Source organism: Necator americanus, chromosome III, assembly GCF_031761385.1.
Source record: "Necator americanus strain Aroian chromosome III, whole genome shotgun sequence".
In the NCBI taxonomy this organism is placed as follows: Eukaryota; Metazoa; Nematoda; class Chromadorea; order Rhabditida; family Ancylostomatidae; genus Necator; species Necator americanus.
In genome coordinates, this window is record NC_087373.1 from 11,824,689 (window position 1) to 11,840,666 (window position 15,978).

The following is a 15,978-nucleotide window of genomic DNA, read 5'->3' on the forward strand; positions in this document are numbered from 1 at the left end:
ATATTCAAAAATGGTTAAAGGCATCACCCCACGAATCTGAGGTGGTGCAGATTTCAGGTGGAGTATTCGTGCACGGGATGGGAGACTACGGAGAGGGGGGTGATTCCATCCATTTCTTCCTAATTGCCGTAAAAAACGGCCCGGAAGATGCGGCGCCGCACAAGACTGGCGCGCTCCAATCGAACCTGTTGTACAAAATGGTGCGCTAAAACGAATGAATCCGTATCTTCCGGGCCGTTTTTTACGGCAATTAGGGAAAAAATGGACGGAATCACCCCCCTCTCCGTAGTCTCCCATCCTGCATACGAATACTCCACCTGAAATCTGCACCACCTCAGATTCGTGGGGTGATGCCTTTAAATCAGAGGGCGATATAGCATTATTCGTCATATCTCCAATGGCGACCACAGGGTACAAATCATTTGAAATGTGGACTCCTTTTCTGAAGCTCGGATCCTAAAAAAGAAGGTCCCAAAAGTTATAGCAATATAAGTGAAATAAACATCACTTCCTACTTCACCTGGTACTTTTAACATTGGATTATTCTCAAGCTGGGATAAATTCACTTAAAAATAGTCTTTTATTTTGTCCGCAATTACAGAATAAGACGAAGACTTGGCATTATTAAAAAAAAAACATTCGCTGTTCAGGATCATGATCACCAGGGCATCAACCTGTCCTCCTGATTCTCGCCAAAAAGTTTAATGTATTACACAGAATTCTTTAAATTTCATGTGTTTCAAACCAAAAAAAAAATCACATAGCAATTTATTTCAAGGACGCACATAATTTATCCAGTCGCACACGGACACACTGAAAGAACAACGGGACCGAGATGCTCATCGCACGAGGCTGATCTGGGGCTGGGACTGATTGGGATCTAGGGATCACAAGGATCAGTAGCGCACAGAAAGAACTCTGCACTCGATAGGGCGAGCGTCACGGCACATAGGGGGAATCTAATGCGGGCAGGCGGGCGGGCGGGCGACAGCGGCAGATAGGCAGCAGCGACTGTGTTCTCGGGCTATGGCAAAGAGTCGTTGAGGAGAGTTAAAATTCGAGCGAATGAGCCCAAAAACTTTGAAAAGCACGCGTAGACACGAAGAGGAACGGCCTATAAATACAAAGACATTATCGATTGACTGGGAATGCAATTAGTGATCAATAAAAATTCGAGAAAGCAATTCATGCATAGATAAGTACGCGCCTATTGGGACGACGAGTGCTGCAACTGGAAGAAAAAAAAAACGTGCGCGGGCAGACAAACACGAAGTGCTGATGTGGGGTGCGGATATTTGCAATGGTGATATTAGTAGTAGTTGAGGACGTTGATGTTGGTCCTGCAACTATAATATGTACGAGGTACGGTAAGATGTCGAATCGCCCGTGTGCAGACTATGTACAGATTTGCCTAGTTGGCGCCAGCAGCTACAGCTACCGACGGATTCACCGTTCGTGACTTCAATTCGCCATCCTCCAGAATCTGAAAAATCCTGGAATGATTCAGCAGCCTTAAAGCATAGGAAACTTCAGCTATCGTACCTCAACTACTTCCTCGCCGTCGTTTTCTGTTCGTTTCGTGACCACCTTCTTGCCGTCGATAATTTTCGTCGTGGTAGATGTTTTTCGGACGGTCGCATTCTTTCCAGGCTCTGATGCCGATGAGAAGCGAATTACCGTAGAAAAATGGCTAAAAAAAATCATAGATCCTCTGAATGATCAATGACCAAAGATGATGTCGACCCACCAATCATCATCTTTCTTTTTCCTCTCATCGTCATAAAAGATATGCACTCGGCTCGATGGGAATTTGTGCTCTAAAATAATTTTGAATCATCAAAATACATACATACATATAGAACAGTGATCAGAAGAAAATCTGATAGTAATCCGAAAATATTTGTTGTTCTGAGAATTATTTTATTTCTCCTGGAGATTAAAAAAAATTCAGAAGCAGAAATACTTTGACGCAATATGCAGATTTTATCATTATGGACATTCACATTTATTAAAGAATACATAATCGATTATATATCCGAAAAAAAAACCACGAAAAAACTTCAATATATCATCGAAACTAAGCGAAACTAGACTTTCTGTGATCATCCTACTGTATTCCTCGGCAAAATGATCTCAGAACGCTTCATTCCTCCGTTAAAACAGTTTTCGAGTTGCGCAGTTGCAATGAGAAAAGCTGGAGCTCATCTTGTTTCATCTCATTTCATTTAATTTGTTGGTATACATGTTTAAAAAACCCCTTTAAACTATTTTATTTGTTAATATGTTCAGAAAAACGCACTTATTTTCCTTTCTTTCCTCTATCGTTACGTTTCTTCTGCTACAAAAAAAAAGATAGAAATAAATGAAAAACTAGTTACAGCTCTCTCAACCTATACAGCAAAATTTTAAGAAAAAAAAATAAGCTGAAAATATTGCTGTTGTGTGCTGATTTACAGGTTAATTAAATAATAATTAACTAATTGTAAAATTAAAATGTAATTGTAATATTAAATAATGGTTTACTAATTGTAAAACTTCCAAAAATTACCAGAATCTTAAAATAGTACATGTGTCTTTTTGTCATTTTTTTGTGGCGAATGATTAGAAAACTATGATTGGGTGAATATTTCTATTTGGTGTCTTTTTTTTTTTTTTTTTTGGGGGGGGGAGAAGAGGACAGGGGAGTAATAGGCATTTTTCCTCCTTTTTTTTTTTTGGAAAAGGTATAGATATGTGAGTATATTTCTAGTGAAACCTGTTCCTTTCAGCTTTTTCACCTTTTCTAAATGTATTAACCATGTTTCCACTTCAGATGACCTCGTGATGTTCAAATTAGTGGCACCATATCGACCAGTACAAATGTGAAACGACAGTTTCGTAGTTAGGACAAACTAGCTCTAGTTCCATTGTTACAAGGAAACAGTAATCGAATCATGACGAACTCAATCGAATTGGACGATTGTGGAACGTCGCAGAAAGGTACGAATCCGTAAAAACCACCACAGAAGAAGAACTCATCTGGAGGAGGCATTTTGATTATTGTTCAAGAAAAAGTTCACTCAATAGATCCATTATGTTCACACGATGAGATGCGTTCAAAGAATGTTTTGATGAAAAGCTGAAAAAACTGTCAAGCCATCATTTCTCAGCTTTGTCTCATGAATCCGTGCGCCATCTGAGAAACTTGGGAACAATGGCCAGACGATTTATAGAAAATTTCTTCTATTTATAGGTAATAATAATATTAATTGATTATCATATTATACAGAGATATAAGAGACAGAATTTTCGCCTACTAATGGGTTCCTGGATTGAGGTTTTCCCCTCCAGAGGTTTTTTGGATAAATCAAGTCAAAGACTGAATAACTCACTTTTAAAAATAAATGAATCTGACGGGAAAGTGAATGCATCGTCGAAGAAGACGTCCTGAAAAAAAATTCATTTGTATTAAAAAAATCTTCCATAAAACAATGTTAGTTCATCATTCGTCATTCCATCGTTCGTCTCTTTCAGGAAGATTGAATCACCAGAAGAAATGGCACAGTATTACAAATTCTTCTATGAAAGCCATATATAATTTTATTTTACTTCTTTTTTCTTTCTTCCACATCTATAATACTTTTACCCTTTCATCCTAAACTTCCCTTTTTGAACTACTTTTACGGCGACAACTTTCTACAACTGGCAATTAATGAGCAAATACCTGAAGAAACCAAGAGAAATTCTCGTTTTTTCTTTTTCTTATTTTTATTCTTAGGCATGTGTGCTTTAATTACTAGTACTTTCCCATTTTTGGCTGGGAATTCTTGCAAAATTCCTTCTTATTCCCCTTTAGAATCCCTAGGATTTCAAAAACTTAACTTCTCCCATACCTTTGCGTTCAATGCACATCCAGCAACGCTGCTGAGGTATTTTTGTCAGCAGAAAGTTGCAAAAGTGAAACTCCCTCTGCGAAGTGACCTCACTGCCAAGAACTATCTTTTAGGAATTTCTGGGAAACCGTTTAAGTCTTGCAAATCCTCTTATTCATCGTTTTCTCATGCAAGAACTCAGCTTCACTGCTTGGAGGTAATCACTTTGGCGTAAGAAAATAGGAGGACGAACATCAAGCATTACTTTTAATCCTCCCCATTTTTTTCACCAACACTTCGGAAGAATTTTTAGTTACACCCACGTTTTCCAATAGTAGAGATGTTGGTTAAACTCATTCTCAGTTCCCTGATTTGCAAGGACCATCTCTTCCTTTTACAACAAAAAAACAACAAAGGCAGTAAAAATCAGAAAACACATACATTTTTTTAAAGAACATTAGAATAACTTCTCAGAGCTTAAAATTTTTGCAACGAGTTTCAGTCAGGAGATTATTTGAGTGGAAAAAATCAACAAAAAAATCCACGAAATTCTTTTCTCCGTTATTTGACAAACATTTCTGTTAACTATAACAAAAACAAAATGCTCCACTCGTTATTCCTCAAACTTATTAGCACTAAATAATGTAAATTCCAATTAATATAAAGAAAGTTGTTTTCATCTTATTTTTTTCTTAGTGATATAGTATGTGATCATTCTCACTGTCAATGACATTCTTTCCCATATGATGGGAAAATTTTTAGTGTAAGTGCCTATTTTATCTGCAATATCTGCGATTTTTTTAGGAATTTTTTTCTCGCTGGAACCTATTTTTTTCCAAGTGTATTGGTAAAAATTTCACATTAGATCTATCCATAGAGGAACTATCCATCCATAGAATCCATACCCATAGAAAAACTTAAGGATAAAAATTTTCATTTTCAGAAAATCCCTCATTTCTATTTTAGAGTGTTCTTTGGTTTCTTTCCCTCATCAATAGCGACTATAGTTTCGAATTGTGTACAGTTTGATGATTATGGCAGATATTGTGGAACGATCAACATGCTGTATCCAATTTCCCGACAAAACAAACACATACACACACATGTACGCCTATACATATATGGACCGTAGCGAAAGTGGAACGTAATTCGAAAAAACATCGCTTAACGATCGACGAGAAGTATAATCAACCCTGCGACAATGCTTTGACACCATCCACGCACTCGGATCTACTTGAATAGTAGAAAGAGAAAAGCCCACAAACCTGGAATGGATCACGATTCCCAAAGAATTCACGGAAAATGTCGAACGGTGAGCGGAAATCGTCACTCATCCGACCACGACGAGAACGGAACGTGGACAAGTTTTCGGAGCGATCAAATTCTTGACGCTTCTTCGCTAAAAACGGCAACGATTAGTTCGTGTGCGAAAATTCGAAGGAGCTTAGGAAGAAAGACGTGTTAAAATAGAGTGAACGGTGGAATTTTTTTAATCCGCTTCGGGTTTATACATAAACAACAGCATTATCAATGAAAGGTAAAGCTTCTAAAAACAGAAAATAGGTTTCATTTTATGCGAAAATTAGAAATGTTGGTTGAACTCATTCTCAGTTCTCTGATTTGTAAGAAAAAGATCTTCCTTTTCACGGCCGAAAAAAGAAACAGAAAAAAAACAACGAAAGTAAAAATCAGAATAAGAAAAGATATACATTTTTCTAGAACATCAGAATAATAAACAGTAATAGAAAATAAAAAAAAAATCCAAATCATTCAATTTTCAAGATTTTTGAAAGTCCCGCTTTGCTGGGTAACGAGCTCTATTTCTCTTTCTTTTTTCCTCTTTGGAGGCCCACATAAAGATAAAAATTAATTGCAAATTATGCACCATTTCATTTTTAAAAAAATGACCACAAGTCATCAATCAAAAGTAGTCTATGTCGGCAACAACATGACCGACCGACAACAGTTGTTTTCATTGGTTTTTTTTCTGGATGCAATCGATCGAACACCAATTACGGTATTTATTATAACGGAATTGTTTGTTTCCATCAGAAAATTCGCTGCAATACTTTCTTTACGGTTTTTCCTTTTTCATTTCTTTCTCTTTCCTTCTAACAGCACTAGTTATCAATAAGTCCGTTCCATTTCTACTGTGCCAAGCCCAAATGGCATTTTTCGATGAAAAGAACATTTCTGGAAGGCATATCCTCATCCTCACAACAATGGAGGAACGTTTTTCAGCATATCCAACAGGACCCCCCATTCTCTATGTCTGCAATGAAATGCAACGATTTTTCGCCGCAATATCATCTGACTCGGGAAAAAAAAGTGTAGTTGGCTTCGCTTTTGCACCGTGACTGCACCTCTCTGAGTTAAAAAGTGTGAGGTTTTTCTTCTGAATCCCGGCAGACAGGCATGCACTTTCATAGCTTCTCTGCTTTGCTAATCTGTGCTAGAGGGGCAGGAAAAATTTCCAATAAAAACCGCACAAGGCAAAAAAAAACTTGCGACTCCCGTTGAATACGCTCGCGCAAAAATGTTTCTCCGGTGTTGAGCGGAAGGATAAACCTTCCAGGAATTTTTCCGCAGCCCGAAGTTCTTCCTTTCTTTCCAAGAATGTTCCTATTAAACGAATAGCGGGTTAAGGACAACTTTTTTTCCTTTCTTCTTTTTTTTATTCCTGAGAGCCGCATTTGGAAGCATATACAGTTAATTATTTGGAACCTGTTCGGATCTTTGTAAAGTTCTGGTCTTCCCAAGGGTTTCTGGAAGAGAAAAAAAAAGAAAAGAAACCGACTTTTCTCAAAATTATTCAAAAAATACCTCTAAAGCACAGTTTATTTTGGGTGGGTATCGAGAAAGTCGAAAAAGAAATACATATTTTGAACGCCAATGACTAAACTGTCATTTTGTAATTTTTTTCGCTTTATTTTTTGATATTTTTTCTGATTTATTTTACATGTCGTTCTGTTGAACACCTCAGAAGAAGCAGCCAAGCGTGCTATGTTTACGTATAACCATGCTCCCTGAGGGTACCACTCCAAACTAGTTCTGCGGCTGTTTTAAAGTGTCTGTTGGCGTTTCTTCACGCTATACGTACATTTCACGTGCAAACACATGAAACCCGACCCCTCATTTCCCTTTGTTAGCTAATCGACTAGTTCCAGATGTTTTAATGATCCACGAGTATTCGTTATCTATCATCGCTCCGTTATCAGTTGCCAGAAAGAACAGATGGGCGGCAAAAGCAGCTGGTATGACTCCATCTGCACTACAGGTGTCCGCTAGCATGTCTTCCAAACATCTGATCCACAATTCTAATTTCAAATTTCAAAATCCAACAATTATGGACACCTGCAAACCACCAGACAAGGCAATCAAGCAGGTCACCTCAGATTCGATGAAATCTGGTGCCCCTCTATTGAACCGGCCTTGAGTTGCGTGGCTCTTCGGAGCGAAAAAAAGGAGGTCGCGTTCATTGAAAGAAAATACACGTTTTCTGAGAGCCGACGAGACTCATCGTCTTTGTAAATATTGGCTGAAGAAGCAGGTAGTTGGGAGCCGTTTCCCTGCGGAAAAAGTGCGACCCGAAACCGGTCCAGAAGAGAAGAGGTGTCGCCCAACTTTTTCCCTGGGAAAGAATATCGTTTTTGCAGTGAATTCGCGATTTTCAGTGCTGACGCAGCACTAAAAGGTCGGTCGAACCGATCAATAACCATCCAATCAACAGCCATAATGAGAAAATTCAAAAATTCAACAAAGCTCAAAGTGTTCGCTGAGCAAAAGTTTCAACAGTTCTGTGGAATTATGTAGAGCAAAGAAACAATGAAAGCTTTTTCTGCGTTGCAAAATCAGTTCCAATTTCTAGGTCCATTTTGGTATATTTTTGAATTGAAAAATAGAAGAAGCCATGGAATCGCAAGAATTTCAGGAAAAAAAAAACTTTCACATCTGCCTATCAATCTTCTTTCGCCAGTTTTTGCTGAAGACTGCTGAGGATAAATTTCTAATGCATTTTTTTAAAATATGGACTGGTCACATAATAAATAAATACTTCTAAATAAAAATTGAACTCACCATCAGAAAGAATCTCGTATGCTTGAGCGATTTTCTTGAATTGTTTTTCGGCAATCGCCTTATCCTTCTCCTCGGTATGTTTGTCGGGATGCCATTTTAGCGCTAGTTTTCGGTATCTAAACGAGTAATGAACTGAGTTATAAATAATGATTTTTTGATTTGAAAAAAAATCAAAAAGCAGTTGTGAAAACAAGAAAGCAAGAAGAGCAGAAAGAAAAAATAATTAAAACCTTGTTTGAATTATATGACCTATCCCATCTTCTGTCTGCATCAAAAACTTCTCATATCCTTATGGATTTATAGAAAAAACGTACAATAACCATAAAATACGACGTTTTCAAAATTTATACATTCATGTGTAGTATTATATTGTTGATTTTCTCAATTTTGGAACATTAAAGGAATAAAGAAATAAGAAAAGAAATACTAAAGAAATAAGGAAAGAAAAGGAAGATGTTACCATACCACGAACAAGAACAACAAACTTTGATTACTCTCTATCAGAATCAGTTGTGAAGGGTTCACTGTTGAGGGAGAAATAAAACGAGGACAAGAAGAACAACAAAATACTTATGAAGGCGCATAATGTTTAAACATTAATCATTTCATTTAAAAATTTGGAATATGAACAAAACAAAACCGTTTATTTATTATACATAGAATAGAACTTAAATATTTGCTACTACCACCTACTCCCTTCTGATATCCAAGAGAAAAGAAACTTTTCCCTGTCAATGATACAAGGCATAAGCCAGTATCTGAGGATCGACTGACCCACATTCAACTACTATGGAACCCTTCTCAACTTCACTCTTCAAGAATCGAACTTAAATATTTAATACATACGATATTTTTGTTTTGTTTTCTTTTCGTTCTAGAAATTGTCATTCAAAAGTGGATAGATAAGAATATTTCGGTAATCTTTCCCTCCTTTGTAGGTATCCGCATCAGAAAATCCCACAAACAATATGCTACAAAATGTTCGAGAATTTTCCTTTTTTCACTCATCATTTCCTTTCACACCACTTAACTCCTCTCTCTTTTTTTTCCAAAAGATTTAAACACTTCCAGCCTTTCAAACTCGTCTGCTCCTTACTTTACAACTTTACTGAACTTCAATGGGAAGAGAATGTCTCAGTCAAAGGCAGAAGAAATAAGAAAACTTTCTAGCGATGTAGGTGGTTTGGTGGAACTTTCAAGGGAAAAAAAAGATGAAAGGATCGGAAAGAATGCAATAAATGGCTGTACACCATGAATAGAACACTTTTTCAACGGAAACAGCCCGTTTTTTCTCCCGAAATGTTTCCGAAACCGTTCGGATACTAATTTCGGCTCACCCTCTCTTAGACCTCTTTGATGGTCATTCGCTTCTTTTGACGACCTTACGTTTGTCCTTTCTTGGGCGGATCCTCGAAACGTCTCAACTTTCGCTTCACAGGTACATTTGCACTACGGGACCATTGTACAAATAATGTCTGGGAGAAATTCTCCAAAATCACTAGAGATAGCTGCTGTGAACGCGAAGCAACAAATGTGAAGTTATAGGAATTAACTTTCGAAAAATTTTTTTAGTGAAAAGATTTTTTTTAAAAGAAAGAGTACTTGTTTCTTCCCTCCTAAATGAGAGAACGAGCGGGGATCCTTTGGTTTTGCTCTCTCATGGCTTCATGGAGGTAATAGGTCAGTGGATTCCGATGATGAAGGGAGCTCGGAATGGTTTAATTGGGACGGTACTTGTTTCACCACAGTTCCATGAAGGTAATAGGTCAGTGGATTCCTATGATGAAGTTTCGTATGACTTGTTCGTATGAATTGTTGGGATCCTATCTACATCATCTACAACCACAATCCACATAGCTTACACCGTTGCTGCTTCCTTATCCACAAACAATGTGTGCCAGAAAGGATGAGATGCTACGAAGATTCTAAATTACAGCGAACGCGTTGAGGCAGTCTTGTGCAAGATTAGCACAAGTTCGTATGACACCAAAATTACTGTACATTCTGGATTATAAAATGCACGCCGTTACTATTACTGTGAAAATGATCCAGTAATCCTGTGCGGAAGCTATATGCAGACTTAGGCCACGTTGGAGATCCCTGTTCTCTGATCTTGCCAAAATTCTTGAGATCTTAAAAGCATCACCCCACGAATCTGAGGTGGTACGGATTTCTGGTGGAATATTCGTATACGGGATCGTAGATTATGAAGAGGGGGTGAATCCGTCCATTTCTTCCTAGTTGCCGTAAAAAACGGTCCGGAAGATATGACTCCTAGCGTTCCGGCGCGCTTTTTTCTACAACGAGTCCGATTGGAGCGCGCCAGCCTTGTGCGCGCGCCGCATCTTCCGGGCCGTTTTTTACGGCAATTAGAAAGAAATGGACGGAATCACTCCCTCTCCATAATCTACGATCCAGTGTATCGAGTACTCCACCTGAAATCCGTACCACCTCAGATTCGTGGGGTGATACCTTTAAGAAATTAGGAGCAAAATGATGAAAATATGTTGCTCACTGCATGTTTCTAGTACCATCATTTAAACGTTTTGAGCAGCTGTTATTAAAAAAAAATCATTATGTAAGTGTAAAAATCCTAGATTGGAAGAAGAAATTAAAAAAAAACGTACGACTTTTGAAATCTGTTATTTTTATCTTAATATTTGGATTTGTAAAAAAAAAAGAAGATTCCCCATTCATTCACTACTAAAAATTCTAGAGTAGACGTGAACCATCAGGAACTCAGATTTTCTTATTATAAAAGAGAAGAATTGTTGCCCTCCATAAAAATTATTTTTTTAAAGAGAAAACCGCTGAAGAGAACTTTAGAGATTAGAAATATTACGGTCATCTTTTCATTTTTAACCAAAACTGATGGAAATCCATCCGTGGATTTGAAACGAATCCGAAATTTCACCACCTCTACTCTAAATGTTTGAAAAATTCTCATTACAGAAGAAATAAAAAATGTGAAGAAGGATATCCTTTGAGCCACTATTATTGAGATTTTTGAAGCTAAAAATGTGTCTTACATGATAGAAAGAAGGTTACATTCACAAAATGGAATTGGAAGTATTAAAAAAACAACTTTCCAGAAATCGATATGACATTGGGAAGTTTAATTCATATAGTAACCATTCAAGGTCGTTATCAACGTTATAGCCTTCAGGGTTTATTAGACAAATTTATAAAGATCCCTTTTTTATTCGCGCTTATATCGCAAACTTCTATTAAAGTTATTTAATAAATACGTTTTGAAACTCTACAAAATCCTTCTCGAAAGCTTCCAAATGTCTGGAAAAATCTTGGATGTTCACTCTTAGGTTCGTTTTCATATTGAATTTCGGACGGGATTTCCTTTGCCCTAATGGATTTTCTCAGGAATTGCAGTTGTTGTCCTGTGTTGTAAAGAGTACGGAACTGTGGAAAACTTCGCAATCCTTGACGGACCATCTCGATGTATCGTAATACTTGGCGTTTTGTGTACAAAATAGATGTCTAGTTCTTCTGAAGACTGATGTTTTGATGAGTCGTAGTTTTTCGTGACCATGAGACATCACGATTATCCAATGCTGATTCAGTAACGTTATGTAAACAATACGTTCGGGATCAAAAATAACTATAGAGATTTGGAAAAGAAAAATGAAACCCCGGATCGTGATTCCCCCAAACTTCAAACCTTTATAGATTCGCTACAGTTATCCTGATTGGTATTCATCGACTCCATGGGGTTTCAAGGACGAGTTACGCGCTGTGACCTACTTTTTTCGCACACTTGGTTACCCATCCGTTTGAAGCCAGAAACACTGTGACTGGTTTATGAAAAAAAAACGAAAACGGTACGGGAACATGTATCCCGTCGGGATTAATGCTACCGTTTAGGAGCAATTTGCGAGCGGAGAACATTCACTTCGACTCATTGCCTTCGATTCTGAGATGATCATGTGACAGCAATCTTCATATCAGGAGGTTTTTCCAGAATTTTATGGGGATTTCTTGAGTGCATCGAAATTGAAATGATCGTTCTCTGCACCACCTAGTCACCGTGTTCGATTGTGAACTCCACAAAAACTATGAAAGGGCGTCATCCGGAGGGAAAAAAAACATCACAAAAACCAGCCCATTCAATTGGTGACCGTCTATAGAATCAGTGTTGTGAGGTTAGGTGCTTGGGTGTGGTCCTACAGCTCTCAATCATAATTGTCTGTACTATTTCTCCGTTACCGTTTCCCCTGTCATCGTGAAAGAGAGTCGCTGAGATGCGAATATTAGCGATAGAACCGGCTTCGATAGTGAGGTGACATTGATTGGAGACAAGATGAGCGAGCGCTGGGTCGGGTTAGAAACGGATCGTTTATAGTTTCGACGAATAAAAAGTTGTAACAAAACATGAAAGCAGAATTAGATGGATTTCATCGTTGAAACAGTACTTTCCCAAAAAAAATACCACCTATAAAACCATAATCATCAAAAATAAGCTGAAATTTTCTGGATATAGAATTTCTCTAACTCATCGTTTAATTTTGCTAGAAGATTTCAGGATAATGTGCTCTATACTAGAAACAATGCACCATTTACAACTCGTCTTTCAAGGATTCATTGCTCTCCAAGGCTCACATTTGCTCTGGAGTTATCTTGAACTCTCCTTACTCCAGTTCCAGATTAATTATTTTCCTCAACTCCCAAAGTGCGCTTATCGCGCTCCATTTCAGCTATCTTGCTCCGCTTCAAAAACCATTAGTCTTTTTATGGCGCGGATGTCCTAGAATGTTCTAGTCTTCTAGAAATTCCCTCAAAACTCATACATATGACCTGATCCTGAAGGTTATTCGTTTTTTCTCCTCTTCACATGCCCCACAACGAAATTTCTTCATGAACCGCAAGTGGATGGTTCTCTCAATCCGAATAATTTCAGCATTTCTCCACTTTTTCCCTCATAAATCCACTAGAAAACCCATCATTACGCGTCCACAGTTCAATTAATCGCCCAATCAGCGGATCTCATCTTTAGCGCTCAATCATCGCACGTGCCATTTTTCCCCCCACATCAAACCGAAATCGATTTCCCGTAACTGTGAAAAATTGATGGTAATCGTGGACGTATCCTGGATAGGAACTCGTCTCAAAAATTGTTACTTCGCTCTCATCGGACCCATTCTCTTTCACCCTACGTTACTCCACTTTTTTTACCCAATGGCTCTTCCATAGTTATCAGATCCTTTGTAATTCTAATCTATTTTTTTCTAATTATAATTCAAAGTTATTTCCGCGGTCTAAGGATTTAGTAGTTTACAGTGAGATTTGAGTACATCAAAACAATTCACGGCTTTTTTTTTTCTTTTTTTTTGGGGGGGAGAGGGAAAGCGGCACATGATAGACACCAGAAAGAAATTTTTTTATTTTTTCAATCCATAGCATCTACATAAGTTGTTATGGATATTGAAGTACGGTAGGAAATTGGTTTCGACTGAAGAACAACGGATTGTTTGCAGAGAAAGCGATTAAAAAGTTTCGGAATGGGAATCAGGAAGTTACGTGCGTATGCGAGCAGTTGCGATAAGATTGAGAGAAATTTTTCTTTTACGTAAAAATTTTGAAGAAATTCTTATGTTCCAAGAGCTATGGAGCTAAATTTCCGTCCAAAACGAGAATTTCAAAAAACAAATCCACTTTAAGATTTTACGACTTCAATCATTGAGGAAAACAAAACTTACTAAATCTCGAATGTTTTTTTTCCCACGGATATTAATCGAATAAATGACTGAGCCGTTTTGTATATAAATGACTTCGGGAAGAACAACAAAAGTGTTCCGCTTATTATTAGAGTTCTCCACTATCCACTAATGAAAACTATGGACAAAAATCCACGATTTGAAATAGGTTGGGACTCGAGTGATTTGAAATCGGTGCCAATTGCATCAAATGACAATCACATCTAAGGCGCCGTTACCCGAATGGTCGAAAAAAAAACCGAGGCAGTTCTCCCATCAAACAATTGAACGCTCACTCGATTTTTTTCATTCATCGCGGTTCAATTCAGAATAACTGGAACGGAACCGGGTGGCGAAACGGAGCCGTTCATTTTTTATTCGAAGAAACACCATTCAAACACACTTTCGAGAAGGTTAAGAGGGGATTTTTTCTACGGCCGCCACACCTATCTATCCTCTTATCCTAGGGCATTCTTTGATTAGTAAATATTGAATGACACTTTAGATTTCCTTACTGTCGGATGAATTGTAATCATGCGCCTCATTCGATTCCTCAATAAAAACGTTGCTCCAAAACATCTACGGTTGTAGATCAATTGACAAAAATTACAGGTTGTCACAAAAATCGTAGAATTAATCGGTGAAATAATAGGAAAAATGAAATAATACTAGGGAATATTGGCATTTTCACTACATAGTACTATTTCATTTTCTTTGCGCGATTTTTTCTTTTCTACTTGGATTGGATGGTTATTAATCAAATAGTTTTTTACTACAAATTTTATAAAATAAATATTAGGATTAAAACACTAAAAAATGATCATTTCTCAAGAGCGCAGATAATGGAACATTCTAATCCTAGTTCGCTTTACAAGTTCTCTTTGAAAAAAAAGCAAAGTAGAGAAAAGGAAACGAACAGTGAAGGAAAAAGAGTAAACTATAACGTTTCTCTTTCTTTTCTTTTCGCAACGCTTTTCTCTGTGTGAAGAAGACGACGGGATTTTCTGAATCCGCTTAAAGAAATCCTCGCAATTCTTCTTCAACCAACCATGCAATAGCGGACTTTTCAAAGCGCTCGTCGTCGTTCATCGACGCATCTGCACGCATGGGAAGAAAAAAAGACATCCCTTTGTATTTCTTACTAAATAAGTGCAACATTCGTTGAAAAGAATTTGCCGATTGAATTTCTGTTGATTCAGCGCAAATATCAACTGTGAGATTAGCTTCAGCTATACGAATCCGATGTAGTTGTGGTCAGTTTTCAGAAATTGTTGCGAAAATTTCTCGAAAAGAAAAAGGCTACTGGAAATTTTCTCTTCACAACCCCTGATCCGTAAAACTTGTAGCTTTCAGCAGTGGTAGAGTGGCGTGCAGAAAAAAAACCGGTTCACATCGTGCTGATACAAACTTTACATCGAATGCGTGTTCAGGAACTGTTCTAAGGCTCCAACGAGCAAACAGCAAGTACAATATACTCAAAAGTAAATACTCAGATAAGCAGCAACAACGAAATGCACGCAAGCAAAGATCGAACAACAGAAAATTTAACGATATACGAAGAAAGAATAACTAATAACACTCACGCTTTCTTTATCGTTGTTTCATCCGAATTTGACGCTATTCCCAAGGTTGTGTACGGCGATTCCTCCCGTGGAGGCATTCTGGAAAAATTCTAGTCTCAGTTATAGATAATGACTGCAAGAAAAAAACCCTTAAGAGCACGAATAGTCCACTGGAAACCACGAAAAATGAACAACAGAGAGCTTGAGAGAGAGATAGCTCAAATCCATGCGATCATGGATAGACCACGGCCACAGGTGTTCAATGTGGCGCCAGATCTGTCGCCGCCACCGCCGCTGCTGCTGCTGCTGCTGCTTCAACGACGACGACAACGTGGAATCAATGTAAGGTGGGCGCGGCTCCAAATAAGCGCCAACCACGCCCACCCAGTCGGCGACAACGTTCCGAACAGACCGGTCCCATAGACCGGAAAGCAACCCCCGGCCGTAGCTATGGTTCAGGTGGAACAAGTGGAGCTGGAGCCAAGTGGAGCTATGAGTGCTCAGCAGAGCGATAGAAAAGGAGAATCCGGCAGCTATCTAGAGATCGAGGATATCGAGATATCCAGATACCTCCCGGATTCATAAGTGGATCTAAAAATAGTCAGGCCAAAGAAGCTTACGATCCATCCCAACGTACGGAAATCTAACAAGAAATTCCTACGATTAGTACTATAGGAACACATTTATATTTACTTATATACTTCTCGGAACGTATGTCCTTGAAAAGTAACCTACGCGAATTAATGGATCCTAGAGGGTCGTTCGACAAGGAGCGCGTAA

The 15,978-nt window shown here is 38.1% G+C and overlaps 1 protein-coding gene across 2 annotated transcripts in view; it reads right to left on the reverse strand.

Moving 5' to 3' along the window:
* Positions 1-959: 959 nt before the first annotated feature.
* Positions 960-15,978, reverse strand: part of RB195_009313 (uncharacterized protein) — a gene marked incomplete at both ends in the record, with an annotated part of 39,623 nt that continues 24,604 nt past the window's right edge. The window contains 9 exons of one of the 2 annotated variants that reach the window (XM_064189818.1): positions 960-1,114; positions 1,208-1,340; positions 1,439-1,483; positions 1,543-1,690; positions 1,748-1,817; positions 3,372-3,426; positions 5,117-5,250; positions 7,929-8,044; positions 15,220-15,297. In XM_064189818.1, coding sequence (XP_064047400.1) covers positions 960-1,114; positions 1,208-1,340; positions 1,439-1,483; positions 1,543-1,690; positions 1,748-1,817; positions 3,372-3,426; positions 5,117-5,250; positions 7,929-8,044; positions 15,220-15,297 — 934 coding nt within the window. Of the gene's footprint in view, positions 1,115-1,207; positions 1,341-1,411; positions 1,484-1,542; positions 1,691-1,747; positions 1,818-3,371; positions 3,427-5,116; positions 5,251-7,928; positions 8,045-15,219; positions 15,298-15,978 lie in introns of those variants that run through there. The other variant, XM_064189817.1, reaches the window with a different exon arrangement.